The sequence below is a fragment of the Lentinus tigrinus genome (genome assembly GCF_003813185.1).
Source record: "Lentinus tigrinus ALCF2SS1-7 unplaced genomic scaffold L226scaffold_11, whole genome shotgun sequence".
Classification (NCBI taxonomy): Eukaryota; Fungi; Basidiomycota; class Agaricomycetes; order Polyporales; family Polyporaceae; genus Lentinus; species Lentinus tigrinus.
Window position 1 is genome coordinate 392,590 of NW_027137920.1, and position 16,557 is coordinate 409,146.

General features: G+C 55.7%; 4 protein-coding genes across 4 annotated transcripts; all 4 read right to left on the reverse strand.

The window, feature by feature from the left end:
- Nucleotides 1-249: 249 nt before the first annotated feature.
- Nucleotides 250-4,793, reverse strand: L226DRAFT_552792 (multifunctional beta-oxidation protein). The gene is made up of 25 exons (XM_067682888.1): nucleotides 4,670-4,793; nucleotides 4,508-4,602; nucleotides 4,327-4,453; nucleotides 4,121-4,269; nucleotides 3,953-4,065; nucleotides 3,840-3,899; nucleotides 3,572-3,783; nucleotides 3,488-3,518; nucleotides 3,216-3,423; nucleotides 2,968-3,161; nucleotides 2,833-2,911; nucleotides 2,752-2,774; nucleotides 2,577-2,698; nucleotides 2,499-2,526; nucleotides 2,249-2,444; nucleotides 2,146-2,195; nucleotides 1,779-2,087; nucleotides 1,628-1,707; nucleotides 1,419-1,570; nucleotides 1,256-1,352; nucleotides 1,175-1,202; nucleotides 1,068-1,119; nucleotides 913-985; nucleotides 722-795; nucleotides 250-630 (listed from the first exon to the last, which is right to left on the reverse strand). Exons 1-25 carry the CDS (start codon nucleotides 4,735-4,737, stop codon nucleotides 539-541), a joined length of 2,712 nt encoding a protein of 903 aa, XP_067535734.1. The 5' UTR covers nucleotides 4,738-4,793; the 3' UTR covers nucleotides 250-538.
- A 155-nt stretch (nucleotides 4,794-4,948) lies between these two features.
- On the reverse strand, nucleotides 4,949-6,681 carry L226DRAFT_612813 (CoA-transferase family III). The gene is made up of 7 exons (XM_067686432.1): nucleotides 6,520-6,681; nucleotides 6,312-6,461; nucleotides 6,069-6,258; nucleotides 5,993-6,013; nucleotides 5,903-5,943; nucleotides 5,354-5,852; nucleotides 4,949-5,294 (listed from the first exon to the last, which is right to left on the reverse strand). Exons 1-7 carry the CDS (start codon nucleotides 6,577-6,579, stop codon nucleotides 5,011-5,013), a joined length of 1,245 nt encoding a protein of 414 aa, XP_067535735.1. The 5' UTR covers nucleotides 6,580-6,681; the 3' UTR covers nucleotides 4,949-5,010.
- Nucleotides 6,682-6,910: 229 nt separating this feature from the next.
- On the reverse strand, nucleotides 6,911-12,118 carry L226DRAFT_507849 (P-loop containing nucleoside triphosphate hydrolase protein). Its single transcript, XM_067678150.1, has 13 exons — nucleotides 11,977-12,118; nucleotides 11,432-11,921; nucleotides 11,347-11,378; nucleotides 10,724-11,293; nucleotides 10,488-10,669; nucleotides 9,868-10,436; nucleotides 9,222-9,817; nucleotides 9,120-9,168; nucleotides 8,691-9,068; nucleotides 8,069-8,631; nucleotides 7,855-8,009; nucleotides 7,424-7,798; nucleotides 6,911-7,362 (listed from the first exon to the last, which is right to left on the reverse strand). Exons 1-13 carry the CDS (start codon nucleotides 12,042-12,044, stop codon nucleotides 7,172-7,174), a joined length of 4,218 nt encoding a protein of 1,405 aa, XP_067535736.1. The 5' UTR covers nucleotides 12,045-12,118; the 3' UTR covers nucleotides 6,911-7,171.
- A 433-nt stretch (nucleotides 12,119-12,551) lies between these two features.
- On the reverse strand, nucleotides 12,552-15,735 carry L226DRAFT_486197 (DEAD-domain-containing protein). The gene is made up of 10 exons (XM_067677151.1): nucleotides 15,595-15,735; nucleotides 14,964-15,546; nucleotides 14,755-14,897; nucleotides 14,514-14,701; nucleotides 14,356-14,464; nucleotides 13,881-14,300; nucleotides 13,550-13,821; nucleotides 13,311-13,476; nucleotides 13,132-13,236; nucleotides 12,552-13,057 (listed from the first exon to the last, which is right to left on the reverse strand). The coding sequence occupies exons 1-10, from the start codon at nucleotides 15,637-15,639 to the stop codon at nucleotides 13,013-13,015; spliced, it is 2,076 nt and encodes a 691-aa protein (XP_067535737.1). The 5' UTR covers nucleotides 15,640-15,735; the 3' UTR covers nucleotides 12,552-13,012.
- Nucleotides 15,736-16,557: the final 822 nt, after the last annotated feature.

Below are 16,557 nucleotides of genomic sequence, written 5' to 3' on the forward strand. Positions count from 1 at the left end.
CCGCCATTCACGCAGTTGCTTTCTTCCCGCATGACGTTGCCTTCTTGCTTCCCGCACCGTTCCTCGCATTCCCGCCCGTGCTCTTGCTCTCGCAGTCTTGCCCATCGTTCATACCGCCCATCGTGTTCCCGAATGATACCTGGTTTGCGATGCGTCTTGACCGCCTTGTTTTTGCATGTTATGTCTCTCGCCTGTAGAGTCCCGTCCTGTGTTGTAGCTAGTGACGACGGCTGGAGAGTGGTCGAGTATGGTCGTATATACCCTCTTTGCTTCACCGTGCGCGTGTGGTACACGCCTCCCTTGCAGACCACAAAGGAAGCCGAGGAGACCACAATGGTGCCACCATGAAGCTCAAGGTTAGAGTTGCATACTGTAACGGTATGTGGTAGGGAAGTCCTGTCCAAGTATTAATCGTAGAGTACAACATGGAAGCGTTCGGAGATAATGATACAGCAGTGCGACGGCGACAGATATATACGGCCGTCTCTGTAGCGTAGCAGCCTCACTGCTCTACGACCGGTCATAACGGCTCAGTGTCTCATAGCTTCGCCTTAACCGAGGCCCCCGGGTTGACCAGCGTTGCCGCCGCCGCTGCGAGGACGGTCGTATTGCGTTCCTTGACCTTCGTGGCTACAAAGTACACGCTCATGTCAGCTCGACTCTCACGACGCACAGCCTACGTCCACTAGGCCGCGGAAGGAGACAGCAAATGAATACGCACTGAAAGTGACTTTATCGCCATCCTTCCACATCTCGGTGACAAGAGTCTCTCCTGGGTAGACGACGCCCGCAAACCTAATACACCGGAAGGCACCCGTCAGCGTCCCGCCCATACATCTGATAGAACACGAACGTGCGCGCGCGCAGTTCCAGGACGCGCGCCGCACTATTCGTTGAATTGTCTATACGCACCGCACTTTGATATCCTTGTATTCGCCGAAGGTCTTGAGGACATGCTTCCCTGAGATGCCCATGGAGCAGAGACCTTTGGAAGAATTTGTGGTCAGCGTCGTGTGTTCCAGTAGCGAAGTCGACCACACGCGGTGGCAATGTGGCAGATATCTCACCGTGGAGAATGGGCTTGTCGAAGCCACCAACCGCAGCGAACTCCGGAAGGATCTGACGGCACAATACGTCAGCTGACCATGATGAAAGATGGCGTCCGGATACGTACGTGCAGAGGGTTGGTATCTCCACTCAGACTGGTGATAGTGCGTAAGTTCATTTTCGTGGCAGTGGGGTAGAGTTTGCTCACCGATACAACGCGGCCTGGATGGGGAGAGTCTTCTCCTCAACGACAGCGTCAGGTTTCCGCTTGGGAGGTGGGTTCTCGGCCGAGGCTGGGCCACGGTCTACGAGGGAACACAGTTCAATATATGCCAACGCCGGTAATGGACCCTGCAAAATGAGAAACACACCTTTGCCTGTCCGCTTGCCACCAAAGCCACCAGACCCTCGGATAAACACGGTAGACTGGTTCTCGAAGATGACCTTGCCCGAGTGCTTGTCCTTGGTCTCCACGATGGCGGTGACAGCAGCTGCCTTGCCCTTGTCCAGGACCTCCATCAATCTGCCCAGGTCCCGCTCAGCACGCACTCCTCTCCAGCACATGACAACGCCGACGTACCGTGCTTCGTTGACAAGCTCGCCGCTGGTCGGTATAGGGGCCTTAATGGCCAGGTATTGCTCTCCATGGAGCAGCTTGGCCTACACACACACCCGACCCGAGGTCAGTCTGGCTCTCTCCAATATGACACAACGCAAAGAGCACGACTTACAGGGTTGAAGTTGGGCAAGAAATCGAACGACAAACCTGCGCTCGCCTGGAACTGAGGAATGACACCGAACGTCGGCAGCGCAGCAAACTCCTCGTGGTTCTCGTAAGTCCACTGCAGCTCCTGTTCCGTGGCGCCGATGCCTAGGTTGTACAGGATGACGTCGCGCTCGGTGTAGCTGAACTCGACGGGCTCCTCAACCTCCTTCTTTGCGTTAGCAATGACCTCTGGATCCTCGGGGTCCGCGTATGGGTTGTTGGAGTCCGATCCGCTAGCTGCGTCCTCGTCGACATTGCCGAAATTCTCGGCAATCTGGACACGGATCGTGTTAGCAACGCTTTTAGGACCATTGTTTCACAGTCTCGCGCACCTGCATGAACGCTTCTTGCGTGCTCCCAGGGTTTGTGGCGCGGTCATCGTCTGCAAGCTCTGTGAGCATACGGATGCTATAATGAAGCACTGCATATACTTGCCGAAGTCTGTGATCAACTTCCACTTTGCGACGATGTGCTCAGGCTGCAAGGGGTGGTTGACTGGGAAGCCATGGCCGCCAGCGCGCTGCCACCGGATCTGCGCGATCCAACCTCCAGCAACCTGGAAGATGCCACCAGTCGTCTCCTCGTTCGAGTCGCTGCTGAGGTAGCCAACCAGCGGCGCAACGTACTCTTCCTGCAATTCACGTGGTTAGGATCATCAAGGTGAAGGGACGGGCAAGCCACCAACCTTGACCGCCTCAACGTTGATACCACTACTACTCAAAGATATCAGATGTAGGCCACATGAGGGTGCCGCTACACTCACCGGCCAAGCCCAGCTGCTGTACCGGCGGAAGGAATGACAACATTCGCAATGATGTTGTACTTCTTTCCTTCGATAGCAAGGGTCTTGGTGAAGCCCAAAATGCCTGCCTTAGCGGTCGAGTACTAGGACACCGGAGTTATAGCAGAGTTGATGAGATGAAAGGCAGAAGACGTACGTTGGCGAGACCGGGCAGGCCGTCTACACAGGACAGTCAATACAGGCTGTGCTACTAGGTGACTAACGGACGCGAACTCACAAAGGCCGGCCTGGGAACCCATCGTGACGATGCGACCATACTTCTGCTTGAGGAAGATGGGCCAGAGGGCTTTGGCGCACTGTGGGCGTTGGTCACTCAGCAGCGAGACAGAGATTTGACTCCCATTGAACTGACCTTGTACGTTGCCCTCAAGTGGACGGCAAGAACATCATCCCAGTCCTTCTCTGACAGCTTCTCAAACGCGCTCGGGCGCGCAACGCCGGCATTGGCAACCAAGACGTGTGCGCCGCCAAACTTATCCAGGGCCACCTTAACAATGCCCTCGCCATCCTCAGCAGAAGTGACTGCAGCAACAGCCTTGCCGCCAGCTGGACACCAAAACCGCGTAAGCACCTGAAAACAGAGCCAAAGCAATGACGTACCCTTCGTGATCTCATCGACAATTGCCTGAGCAGCCTTCTGATTCACGTCGTTCACCACGACGTTGCCACCGAGACGAGCATACTGGAGAGCATATGCACGACCAAGGGCCGAGCCAGCGCCGGTCACAATGACCGTCTTGCCGTCAAAATGGACCTCAGGCGAACCCTGCGGGTTCTCTGAGACCTTTGACGACTCTTCAATCTTAGCCTAGGTTTGGGAGTCAATACTCCGCGTCTTCAAGTGATGATATGTATATGTATTGCAAACCGACCTTGATATCGAAGTCTGGGAGGGTTTGGGGGCTGCGCGATGGTCAGAATAAGCGATGCACCAAGACATGGTCCGCTGTACTTACTGCTCGGGGTCAGTATCGAAATCAGTGATTTGCTCCCACTTTTCTTGAACGGCAGAGGGAGTGAACGTCTTGTCGGTCTTGAAATACTGGCCCTTGCTACGCTCCCACCTAATCTCAGCGATGAAACCGGCGCCGACTTCAAAAATCCTGCCGTTTGCATCCGCGCCTTCTGGATGCGTAATTGCAAGAACGAATGGAGCAACGAATTCCGGCTAGTAGTCAAGCGCATGAGACACCCAACGCGTTCACGAACGGGTAAGGAACGTACCTTCAAGTTCGCAAGCATCTCTGGGGGCATGATCGTCTCCGTCATTGCCGAGGCAGCCATCTATGAGGATGGCTCAATCAGGAGACGCATCATTCTGATCACGAGGGACTCACAGGAGCCACAACCATAGCCTTGATGTTGAACCGAGCACCCTCAGCAGCGAGTGCCTTTGTAAACCCGACCAAACCCATCTTCGCGGCACTGTAGTTTGCCTGTCCGAAGTTACCTGCATAGTTGTGTCAATGGCCCACATCCATGACAAGTCGCGTCACAATACCAACCATATAAACCCGCCGCACTGGCGGTGTTAACGATGCGGCCGAAGCCCTGCTTCTGGAATATGGGCCATGCTGCCTTGGCGCACGAGTACGAGCCCTTCAAGTGAACAGCCATAATCTGGTCCCACTCCTGATCGGACATGTTCTTGAAACTGCGAGACGCAGATGTAGCGGGGAAACACGGAATCCAGACCACAACCTAAACGCACCCCTTGTCCCGCAGGATACCAGCATTGTTGATCAGGATGGTGACACCACCAAAGGCTTCCACCGCGGTCTTGATGACGGCCTCGCCGTCTGTCACTGAAGCCGAGTTCGTGACAGCCTTGCCTCCCGCTGTCCACGTCATGTCTCAGGCTATTGTTACGAACAGGTAGTATTTCGGCGTACCTTTCGTGATCTCGTCCACCACCTTCTGAGCCGCAGCCTGACTGACATCGTTCACGACAACATTCGCTCCCCTCGACGCGAAAAGCAGCGAGTACCTATAAATGACATCACCGCGACCCTGTTAGCAACAGCGCCATACGACGCCGAGTGTGATTGACGTACGCCTTGCCGAGACCTCCTCCTGCGCCGGTGACAATGACAGTGTGGCCAGTGAACGAGAGTTGAGACATAATGGAGGTATGGACAGAATGTGCGAGGCAGCGGAAGTAATATTGTCTGTGCAGGACCTGGGGAACGCGGGGTTATAGCCTCTGCGAATACATGTGATATTCGCGTCCCGGGGTGATCGCGCTGTTTCGCGCCCACGTGAATCGTCCTCCAGACGCGTGTTGGGCTCTTGCTGAGTTGCTTTCTGATCCTTAACGAAATCACGCCAGCAAGGGTATGTCATGATCCAGTAAATTGTCTTGTACAAGACGCATCCAAGGTACAGTGAGTGAATACTACAACTTCGCCGTCGATTTGCCACCAAACGCGCCCTCCTGACGAAGCTTCGCCTGCTCGTCTGCACCAACGCCCAGCTGGGACAGGATCTCTTCGGTATGCGCACCCCGCACAACAACAGTGGTCTGAGATAAATCCGAGGACTGCAACCTGGAAGAGATCACCGACGGTGTCCTCTCAAGGCGGGGATGCGGGTTTGGGACCGGTCCTCCTCGCGTCGTCGCCCATGCCAAAGCGGCCGCCTCTTCAACAGAGAGAACAGGGACTGTGCATGCATCTGTACCTGTGAACACGAGGAAAGTCAACATACAGTTGAAGGGCTACCAGATAACGAAGACGTACCCTGAAACACGTTCACCCAGTAATCGCGCGGCTGCGACTTGAACCCTCTCGTCATGAACTCTTTCATGCGCGACCACGCATCCGTGTCAGCCTGATGCTCTATCGAGAGCCGCCACCCATCGTCCAAAGCGAAGTCTTTCGGCAGAGCGCCGACGAAGCGTTGCACGAAGACGCGGAAGAACTGCGGCTCCAGACACCCGACCGTCATCCACCGCCCATCGGCGCAAGTGTACACATCGTAGAACGGGGCGCCACCGTCAAGCAGCCCGGTGCCCCTGGGGTCGCCGAAGGTCGGCGAGTGGAGCTGCGAGAGCAGCAGCGGGAAGCTGGACAGGTATCGCGCACCGGACACCATGTCGGTGTTCACGACTTGCCCGAGCCCGCTCCTGTTGCGCTCTACGAGTGCAAGAAGAATGCCCATGGCACACATGGCACCGCCGCCTGCAAAGTCGGCCAGGATGTTGAGCGGGAATGTCGGCTTCCCCTCCCCAGGTAGCATCTAGTACTATGTAGTCAGTCAAGGAACGTATGAACATAGGTCTGACATACTGATAAAACCCCGCTGAGTGCAAGATAGTTCAAATCATGACCTGTCGGAGCTGTGAGCACGAGGTTCTCCATAACAGGGCTTATACGCACCTGCCATGTCTTTGTGTGAACCTGTCCCAGTCTTCAGCTTACTGCTAGCGTGTGCGTGGAGGTATTGGGTACCAACCTTCTCTAGGAAATCCGACTAGACGAGCGTAAATCAGCCGTTTATTTGACCCTTGAACCCCCTTCTTCTCGTCTCCAAGGAACACCTCCGGTTCCAGCTTCAAACGCTCCATGACTCCAGGTCGGAACGGGTCGATGAGCACGTCCGCCTGCTCGACGAGCTTCCGGACGACCGCATACCCACTCGGTGTCTACCGAGCAACTCAACATCAGCAAAGCACGGTCGTATAAAGGCCCTGCGAACCTTCGGGTCAATCGCGATCGATCGTTTCCCTCTGGCAAGGACGTCGGGAGCTGGGACAGCGGAAGCGACAGGCCGGTCCACCCGTACCACGTCTGCGCCAAAGTCCGCGAGTATCATGCCGGCCATGGGGCCTGGCGCGAGACCTGCGAACTGCATGTTATAGTAGTCAGTGACTGTCCTATTCGTGCCAGTACAGCTGGGACGTTACCTCCACCACCTTGACCCCGGCAAGGGGCCGCAAGCTAGTTACACTCGGTTGCTGAGGCATTCTGTCCTGGCAGCGCGTGGATGTGAGAGAAGTTCAACCAACAGATGCCTCTCTTCCCAACTCTCAGGTCGTGTAGATGCGTCTTAAGGCAGGAGGTATGCCTATGTTCTGCGCGCTGTTAGAAGACATGGTAGTCGGTTTCTTGGATGGCCGAACGCCGGCGCGTCTTTCTCAGGCTGGTCCCGTGGTCCCTTGCCGCATACGCAACGTGAATCAATGCATGTACTCGAGTACATGGCATACTGACCACTTGACACAAGTGCCAAGAACGTTGGTACTACTCATGTTATTCTGATTCGAAAACGTACACGATACTTCACATTCATGCAGCCTGTAGTAGGGATACACATGACGATCGTAATACGAGATCTGTCCATGGCTGGACCAGTACCCAAAGTACCCACTGGAATCGAAGATCATTAGCTAGGGAATAAACGGCTCGTACATTACGGTCGTCGATACAATCTCCGATTTTTCCGTCCTACCTCACGGAACCATGTCTAAACCAGACAGAGCGTGAATGGCGTGTATATGCGTGTGATGCACCGTCGCGTAGTCTATAGAGGATGTGTGGTTGGAAGCGACGCGCGCGTTATGCGCCGTTCGCCTCCTTCAACTTTTCGGCAATCTTGATGTCGCTGAGCGTGATCGACGACCTGTCGCACATGCTGCGGAATATACCCTCCGGCATGTTGTACAGGTTTGCGGGCGTGTCGAACTCGGCAATCCGGCCTGCATCCATGACACAGATGCGGTCGTATCCAATAATCGTGCGCAAGCGGTCTGTAGGAGTGCATTATCATGGTCAATAACATGCATGACACGGAATCTGCAAAGTACGCACGAGCAATGCACAGGATAGTGCGGTCTGCGAACTCATTGGCGATCGTGTCTTGGATTTTCCTGTCGGTCTCGTAGTCGACAGACGCAGTGGCCTCGTCGAGGATGAGGATCTTGCTGTCCTTGACGAGCGCACGCGCCAGTGATACAAGGGAGCGCTGGCCGATAGACAAGTTGCTCCCCTCGTCGTCAACCGGGCTGTCGAGCGTGAACCGGTTGACGGGGGTGCGCGAGCCCTCCTTGATATCCTCGTTAATGGAGTCCTCCACGGAGTAGTTCTTCTTGTCCTCGACGATGTACGCCCTCCTGAGTGCATCCCAAAGCTTCGCGTCGTCGTGAACACCGAAGGGGTCAAGGTTGCTCCGGAGGGTTCCTGAGACTACACAATCATCAGCATCCCATAGTATACGAATTCCCAGATTGATGAGGACTTACACAGCAACGGGTCCTGAGGAATGATAGCCAAGCCATTGCGAAGGTCCTTCAAGCCGATCGAAGAGATGTCCACCCCGTCGATGACAATGGACCCAGAGGTCAGCTCGACGAGACGGTACAAGGTTGTCATGATACTGCTCTTGCCAGCACCAGTCCTAACCATCGTCCGTTTAGTTGACTGACCAAAACAACCAGGAGTCGAGAGGGTACTCACCGACCGACGATGCCAATCTTCTCCCCAGGGTGTACTGACATGGTCAAGCCCCTGATAACAGGCGGCAGCTCCGGCCTATACTTCAGGACGACGTCCTTGAGTTCAATCTGTCCCTCGGCCGGCCATGGCGCCTTAGGCTTGCGGTCCGGAATTTCATGAGGCGCCTCCTGCTCGAGCTCGTGCGCATAGTGGTAGATCCGCTCAACGCTGTTGAAGTCGTTCTCGACCTCGGCGCTCTGGCGGACCAACCACCCGAACGCCGCCTGGACGGAGATGATGTAGGACAGAACCACACCGGTCTGCGAAGGCGAGATGGTGTATCGTGTACCGACGGTGAGGATGGCGACGACGAAGGTGAGCAGAATGCCCATGAAATCGAGGCGGATACCGAGCCACCGCTGGTTCGTGACCGTCAGCCAGTATGCGCGGTTCTCGATGTCGACACGCTTCCTGTTCTCCTCAAGGAACCGTTCCGTCTCCCCATACGCACGAATGGTCGCCAGACCGGACAGAGACTCCGAGAAGTGGGTGTAGAGCGTCGACCGCAAGAGCGCATCCAACCGCTGCAGATGGGTACCCGTCAGCTTCTTTTTTGTTCCAGGGTATATCGCAATGAACCTACCTTGAGCTCACGAGCACTTGCTTTGTAAAAGATCGCGGCCAGGATGTAAGCGATAGAGATGGCCCCGACAGCGATGAGGAACCACGGCAGGACAATGGCGATCAGGATGATAGCACCCAAGATCGTACCGAAGGTTGTCCAGAACATACGCAGAGCGTCGCCGAGCGTGTTGTCGATCGTGTCGATGTCTTTCGAGAAGCGGTTCATGATCCGACCGAGAGGAGTGGTCTCGAAGAACGTCATGGGCGCGTGCATGACCCGGTTGATCGCCTGCTTGTGCATCGCCTGGGACGCGAAGTAGGTGAGGGAGGCGAACGTCGCGCCCATCATGAAGAACGTGAAGGCTTGCGACACACCGAGGGCAGCGTAGATGCCCATCTGCAAAGAAAATCAGTCCTGTACGTGATAGTAGAAAGGGAAGGCACGCACGTAGAATCCTGGAGGCCGGTCCCACTTCATCTCCTGCCAGTATACGAGCCTGTTTCCTACGTCAGCCAAAAAGTATCTGGGAACGTCATGTGCCAAACGTACCAGTAAGACGACAAGACCTGGGCTACCTGGATCAACGCAATGGAGATTGCGAGCATGGGGACCATCACATAGCCCTTTCCAGCCTTGAGGTAGGCTTTGTACACCTCGTTACTGACAGCGCCCGTGTTCCTCTCCTCGGTCTGCATCATGGCGGCGCCCGGGCTCCGTTTCTTACGCTTCTCCGCTTCCTTCGCCAACTCTTCCTCGGTCTTCCCCTTCGCCTCCATCTCGTCTCCGTCATCCTCCACCGCCTCCTCCTCCTTCTCTAGCTCGCTCTCCTTGCTGCCGAACTCGCTCACGAACTTCGCGAAGTCACCATTGGCAGCGATCAAGTCCGCATACGTACCGTGCTCGCTGATGCGTCCCTCGACCATGGTGTAGATGTAGTCGACCTGAGGGAGGAAGTGCAGCGCATGCGTGACAAGAATGCGCGTCTTGTTCGATGAAGAATCGAGGAAGATGTTCTGGAAGACGTGCTTGCCGACGTGGGCGTCGAGGGCAGACATGGGGTCGTCGAAAATTTGAATGTCAGCGCCGACGTAGATGGCGCGGCAGATGTTGATACGCTGCTTCTGCCCACCCGATAGCGAGATACCCTGCGCATATAGTTAGTACAAAGGCCAACCACGATGACGATGCTACTCACTCGCTCTCCAACCTCGGTCATGTCGCCGTTGGGTAGCAAGTCGAAATCGGCTTCAAGACACGCGTCATGGACGGCCTTCCAGTACCGTTCCTCGTCGAAGGGCTGGCCAAACGTGATGTTCTCGCGCACTGTCGCGTTCTGGATCCAAGCGCTTTGCGGACAATACGCTACCGCTCCGTTGAACCTGACGGTTCCTGCAGTACGGCGCATCTCGCCGATCATGCCCTCGAGCAATGAGGACTTGCCAGAACCGACCGGTCCCACGATAGCCACCAACTGACCGTGAGGAATCGTGAGATTGACATTCTTCAACCTGAATGTTGACTCTTGAGACTGTGGCCCGGCCGGTGTCGCTATACCGGACTTCTTCTCAGCCTTCCTGACCTTCTTGCTCTTCTTGACCTCCTCGGGAGGGGGCCCATCCCAGACGAACTCCGCGTCGATAATCTCGATGGCGTCTTTCATCTCGGAGTCCTGCACCTTGGTCTCGGTGAGCGTCTCCGCCTCGAAGACACCGTACAGACGTTGGGTGGCGTTGTAAGCATCCGCAGAGGTACTGAGCGCCACGGCTGGAAAAGGCGTCATTATGTCAACGCGCGGTGAGAAAAGAAATAGCTTACGCAGGAACATTAGCGGCATACGGAGGAGCTGGAAGAGAGTGAGGGATGCGAAGATGTTCGCGGCGTCGAGCGAGTGGCCTGTAGCTGAGTAGACGACGAAAGCTAAGACACTGGCAAGGGCCGGTAGCGAGACGGCGACGGCGTTGTTGGCGGACCGGATAACGAGCAGTGACCGGACATATCTAAGGACACACAGTCAGATCCCACAGCTTGTGCATATCAAAGGAGGCACTTACCCCATCTCCTTTCCACGAAGTTCCGCAATACGCTTCAGGTAAGGCTCCTCCCAAGCGAAGTACTTGATGATCTTCATCGACCCCAATAGTTCCTGGAGCAGCTTTGCACGCTTGTCCGTCCAAAGCATAGACTTGTGACGCAATTTGATGAACTGCTTCATGACAAGGGTCTGAATGGGCGTCATGAGAATGAAGAACGCGAACCCAGCCAACGCGGAAGGACCCAAGTTGATAATGAGGAGGATAAGGCAGATGATCATCTGCACAGGAGCACTAAGACCCATCTGCATGAAAGAGCAGCAGAAGTCGATGCGAGACACATCGGTCGAAATGTGGTTGACCAATTTTCCATTCGTGAGCGTAGCCCTGGCGCGCGATGATAACTTGAGAGAGCGGTCGAAGATGGCGGTGATGAGACCTCCGCGAAGCAAGACGCCAGTGGACGCGGCGCGGTAGAAGAAATGGTGTGCGCAGAACGACGAGAATAGCTGGAGAAAGAAGAGACCAATGGCGAGACCAACACCTTTCCCAATGTGTGGTATTTCGTCGTACAAGCCTGCACGGTGCGCGCTGTAGACATGACGTCAATAAGAGTAAAAGGTACGCGGATGGAAAGAACATACCTGTACGACTGTGTAGCGAAGTTGATGATAGCCTGCAGAAGACGTGAGATGCATACGCGACGAAAAACAAACGCGACGCGCGTACCTTGACGAGGAGCGGACTGCAGACCTGGGAGACGTCCGCGAGGAGCTTGAGGATACCGCCCGTCCAGAACCACCATGCAATACTGTCGTTCATCGCGAGCACCAGACTCGCGTGTTTCCTGCCATCCTTTTGCCTCCACCGCTTCTCGCGTTCCGCGCGATTGCCCCGTATTGACCACCACACACCTTTGAGACCGGGACTGATCTGGCCATTGGCAAGCTTTTCGTTGTACTCCGCCGCGACCGCCTGCCTCCTCTCAAACGAGTTGATAATCTTATCTGCAATGAACTGAGACGCTCGGTGATCTTGGAGCTTGTAGAGGTCGGACGCCTCAAGCGGGCGCGCATAGCCGAGGGACATGAGTGGGGTGATCCATCCGAAGGTGAGCAATGACCACCATGGTGCGCGAGCTTCAGGGATGAGGTCGGCGTCGTCGAGGGAGGCTTTGGGCGGAGGGATCACCTTGGGGGTAAAGAGACGTTTTGGACTCCTGTGAGAGAGACGGACATCAGGCGCGCTGAATTTAGAAAGGCAGGCAGGCGTACCACCGTGATCGCTCGGGCTTCTTGAGCGAGCCTTCGGGGGTAAGCGAGTCTTGCGCCATCCTGGACATGGACGCTTGCTGAACTCGTCGCAGAGACGGAGATGGCGTAGAGACTCAGAGGCTCGCCCGCGGCGGGCTGGCGGGGAAACCGTCGCCTTATACCTTTCGTACGGATTGATTACGGACGAGGACCGGGCGCGTGTGCAGTCAAAGTTTATCTGATAATCTATCCCTCGCTCGGCCCGATGACAAACCTAGGCGCGCGCTCGGCTGCACACGACGCCCGCTGATCTCGCCCACCACGTCCGAAAAAACAGCTGGTATACCGACGCTGTCTTCTCTTCGCAACATGCGTCTTGCCAGCTTCACCTGTAGACTCGTACTCGAGAGTCAAGACCATGCTGAATTCCCGCTCGGGCTATCGACACAAGATATGTTCGCTATCTGCATCTGTGCCTGCGCGACCGTGACAAATATCCGAGTCAGCCCCGCCTCCTTCGAAGATCTCTGGTTGGTCGACCCCAGACGGCGACCTTGACGTTGCGTGTAACATGACCGACGGATCGTGTAATATTTGGGGCTGGAGCAAGGGCCTCTCATTTTCATATCTATCAGCTTACAAGTCAATGATCGAACTGCACCGCATGCTTCTCTCGCAGGCACCCACGACGCTATGCAATATAAGCACAGTGAATGGATGCGATACACACTGATACACAACGTCCCGAGAAGATCATGTGGAGTCTTTTGAGAACAGCAGGCATGCAGAGTCATCTGGGGGCAGCGGGGTTCCGACTGAGCCCAGTCACCTTGCCCGATACCATGTGCCCACTCAGCCAACTTGCCGCCAATAAGATATGAATGCCCCAGTCTTGACCCAGTCTGGAACTTGACACTGAGGAAAGAACATAAGAGCAGCGAAGTGCTAATAGGGCTCTCGTAGAAGTAAGAGTACCCTTCGGGTGCGGAAAGTTGCATACAGCTCCCGTCCCCCGGAGCGCCGAAGTTGACATATGCGGCCCTCGTCACGCCAAGCCTCAAGAGGAACGAGCATAAAACTCCTTCAGCCGCGCCAACGCCGTCTGCATACACGTGCAGAATACCGCAATTCCTAAGTCAGAGTTTGTTTTGGCATGCTTCGACTTAACAGACGCACCTCATAAGCAGGCTTCAGCGATTCCACGTCAGTCTCCGGCACTCTCAACCGTTTGACTTGCCCGAGGTGGTCCGCCTCCTTCATCATCGTCTTGAAGTAGCGCGCCTGCAGAAGACCGGTCAGCACACGATTCATTTGACTTCCAAGGATCTGCCGCATATCAGAGAGATTCGACGCACTTCCTGCTCCTCGACCAATGTCCACGCGTCGCCAGCGCGGCCAGCTCTTGCCGTACGCCCCACACGATGTACGTACTTCCGGAAATCGACAGGCACATCGTAGCTCACGACGTGCGAGACATGGCTGATGTCGATACCACGAGAGATGAGGTCAGAGCAGACCAGTCTGCCGTCCGGAGAGAAGTTAGTACACCTCTTGTTCTTAATGCGCCCATGGCCAATGACGGATGGTGACGCACATGTTGATCTCCTGGTTTTTGAACTGCTCCAGGATAGCCTTGCGCTCACTGGGAGCCAGATCACTGGAGTACGCACGCGCCGCTATGACCTTGCCCTTGTCCTGGCTCTGCGAGTTTTGCAGCGCGGCCTCGAAGAACTCGAGCAAGCGCACCAGCCGAGCAGTCGATTCCGCCGACTTGGTGAACACCAGCGCGTTTGTGACTTTGTGCGCGTGCACGAGGTGGAAGAACATGAGCGGTTTGATCGCCGACTCGCACACGAGCATGTGTTCCTGTCATCCACCGCATGAGACCAGAAAACCCCTGATGATGCACAAGCGAGAGCGCGTACCGTCAGCGTAGCGGGCATCGTGAACTTCTCCATAACAAAGTCCAGCACGCCCTCCTCTTTGCTCGCCGCCCCGGTCGTCTTCGGGCTCTGCACCACGATGTACTTGGGCTGCCGCAGACCGAGTGCGGAGATCTTCGCCGGGTCTCGGGTAAGCGTCGCGGAAAAGAGCAGTTTCTGACATGATGACTCCTTCTGCTCGTCGATGTCGGTCCGGACATGCGGTACATCTCTCAGCAAATGGAGGAACGCGGGTGCTAGTGCGTCAGGGTGCGGTCGGGCACTCTGGGTAGAAGAGAGCGATACGTCCGAGGGCGTGGTGTTAAGGTCTTCCGACGGCCGTGGGGGTCGTGTTGCAGCGAGGACCTGGGCAAGCCAGTCTTGGAAGGACTGCGCAAGTAGGCGATCGGCCTCGTCAATGACCTACCAAAGCCTTCAGCAATTCCAAGCGTGACGTTAAGCAGCTGAAAAGAAGTACCAAGAAGCGGAGATGTTGTAACGAGAAATTTGGCGTTCCATGTAGATGGTCGATCAACCGTCCGGGGGTGCAGATCAGGATATCCACTTTGCTTGAACCTCCTTGTAGACTGGGGAGAAGTTAGGAAACAAGGCAGCTGCATGGACAGGACCACTCACTCGGTAGCTCGTTCGGCCACTAATTGTGACTGTTCGTGCGCGAACGAGTGTTGTCCGGTCGCAGTCCCGATCCTCAACCCGCGACCTTTGGCGACTGCTTCGAAGGTCTCCCGCACCTGGATCACAAGGTCTCGCGTCGGTAGCACGACAAGAGCCCTAAGGCGAGTCACTATTCGCGACGAGAGCACCTGTACGTTTGCATTAGCGGGGAACCCAAGGTGAGCGGATATGAACACCTCACTTCCACGATCGGCAGGACGTAGGCCAACGTCTTCCCACTACCGGTAGGCGCCGACACGCATAAGTCTTCCGGAGGGTCATATGGTCGGTACAACGACCGCGAGCCAGGAGAAGATAGAAGCAGCGGAACGACCGCCGTCTGTACTATTGCAGGAGCCTCAGTGTAAGTAGTACGTACATGGTACACCATTGGTAGGGGTGCAGACAGACCGGCGAAGAGCTCCGTGATACCAAGATCCTGCAACCGCCTCCTCATCTTCCCACTCAGACCTGTCCGCTCATCTTGCGCGTCCTTCGAAGTCTCAAGCGGCAGCGTCGTGGCGGGGTCGACAACCTGGGCTTCAATCAAGGCCTTGTCCAGTCCCTGCAGCGCGAGCACAGTTCTCGATGGAGCCTCCGGCCTCCGAGGCTGAGGGAATGCCGGCAGGGCGACAGGAGGTGTGGGAGACCTGGGCCGTGGCTCAGACGGGGGCTGCTCGTTCTCCTCAACCTCAATGTCGTCTTTTGGTGGGCTCGAGGCGCGGAGTGGGGGTGTGTCAAGTTTTCGTCGCTTCTTTGGTCGCTCACCGCTATCGCCTTTCGCCTTGGCATGTGTTGGTATTACAGAGGCTTCATCCTCTCCATCGTGCGCCTCTTCCTCCGCCTCGTTTCCACTCGACTCGGACTCCTCGGTTGCAAACTCGTCCTCTTGCCTCTTCTTTGGAGCTTTCTGTTCCCCCGGCTGCGAGGTTTTGCGCTTCTTTCTTCGCTCCTTCTTCGCTTTCAGATACCGTTTTTTGGCCTTCGTCTTCGTCTGCTGAACGTGAGTACATGGTGCGAGGGGGTGGAGCTGACAATCTACCTTCGGCCCTATAGATACGACCGGTGCCTGAACCGCTTGCGCCATAATGTTCACTGCTGAGAGGTGCACGCAAGATCTGCGCAGCGCGAAACAGGGAACAGCAACAGGGAAGAAGCAAGCAAGCAAGCAACGCAGTGGAGGTAACGGTTTGGTCCCAGTTCGAATCGGTTATGCCTTTTGGCGCCAACCAACGGACCGGTATACGGACCGAACAGCCGACACAGTTCATCCGCGCGACAATTCTCAGCCTTGTTCCCGGACTCCTCGGGCTGCAAATGCCATGAGGTCAAACAGTCGACCATCGTCCCTTCCACAGCTCAATCTAGGAGGGCGGAGTAAGCCAGAATGTCTGTCTCTTGATTGTTTTGTCAATGACAAGGTCAAACACACCCGAACGGTGAGGAGATTCATCAACCTCTGACCAGCTGAGAGTGAGCAATGCTCGTATGACTCGGACGTGAGTACCGCAAGTGTTCTGATGAGAGTTCGGATGACATATACTGTGATAGGCAAAATTCAGATATGTCGCCGCAACATTCGGCACTGAACCCCATGAGCAGGCCACGGATTCCGTCAACCCGGACCTCCCCACACCACACTCGCGACTTCCGCATGGTTCGGGCTCTGGACCTCCAACCTTGGCGCACATAGCGGTCAAGTCCTTGTATGCTTCCGGATTCCCAGCGTTCGGTTATACAGTCGACAACCCTGCATCCTCACTGCTCAGGCTCTTCCGCTTTGGGGCCCCACAAATTTTGATTCCGCATCAGCCTACTCGAAGGTGTTGTGTCTTCTTCCTCCTTCAGTGCTGCTATCCGCTCCGACATCCGTCACAGAAGCTGCAAGACACATTGTAAATCTCCGAACTCGCGGTCATGATCGTCTCGAAACACGTCATATTATGTTGTGACGTTGCACCCGGCCATCGATGGCGGAACGGAATCTATTCCGGACCTCGCACAC

Bases quoted from the DNA above. Each gene is read 5' to 3' on its own strand.
- L226DRAFT_552792 (XM_067682888.1), bottom strand. From the start codon at position 4,737: ATGTCTCAACTCTCGTTCACTGGCCACACTGTCATTGTCACCGGCGCA. The intron at 4,603-4,669 runs GTACGTCAATCA...TGTCATTTATAG, and splicing joins GGAGGAGGTCTCGGCAAGGC to GTACTCGCTGCTTTTCGCGT. The intron at 2,527-2,576 runs GTGAGTGTAGCG...ATCTTTGAGTAG, and splicing joins ACAGCAGCTGGGCTTGGCCG to TAGTGGTATCAACGTTGAGG.
- L226DRAFT_612813 (XM_067686432.1), bottom strand. From the start codon at position 6,579: ATGCCTCAGCAACCGAGTGTAACTAGCTTGCGGCCCCTTGCCGGGGTC. The intron at 6,259-6,311 runs GTTCGCAGGGCC...GTTGCTCGGTAG, and splicing joins CGATCGCGATTGACCCGAAG to ACACCGAGTGGGTATGCGGT. The intron at 6,014-6,068 runs GTTGGTACCCAA...AGACTGGGACAG, and splicing joins AGTCGGATTTCCTAGAGAAG to GTTCACACAAAGACATGGCA.
- L226DRAFT_507849 (XM_067678150.1), bottom strand. From the start codon at position 12,044: ATGTCCAGGATGGCGCAAGACTCGCTTACCCCCGAAGGCTCGCTCAAG. The intron at 9,069-9,119 runs GTGCGTGCCTTC...TTTTCTTTGCAG, and splicing joins ACCGGCCTCCAGGATTCTAC to ATGGGCATCTACGCTGCCCT. The intron at 8,010-8,068 runs GTGAGTACCCTC...GACGATGGTTAG, and splicing joins AAGATTGGCATCGTCGGTCG to GACTGGTGCTGGCAAGAGCA.
- L226DRAFT_486197 (XM_067677151.1), bottom strand. From the start codon at position 15,639: ATGGCGCAAGCGGTTCAGGCACCGGTCGTATCTATAGGGCCGAAG. The intron at 14,702-14,754 runs GTGAGGTGTTCA...GCAAACGTACAG, and splicing joins ACGTCCTGCCGATCGTGGAA to GTGCTCTCGTCGCGAATAGT. The intron at 14,465-14,513 runs GTGAGTGGTCCT...ACTTCTCCCCAG, and splicing joins GTGGCCGAACGAGCTACCGA to TCTACAAGGAGGTTCAAGCA.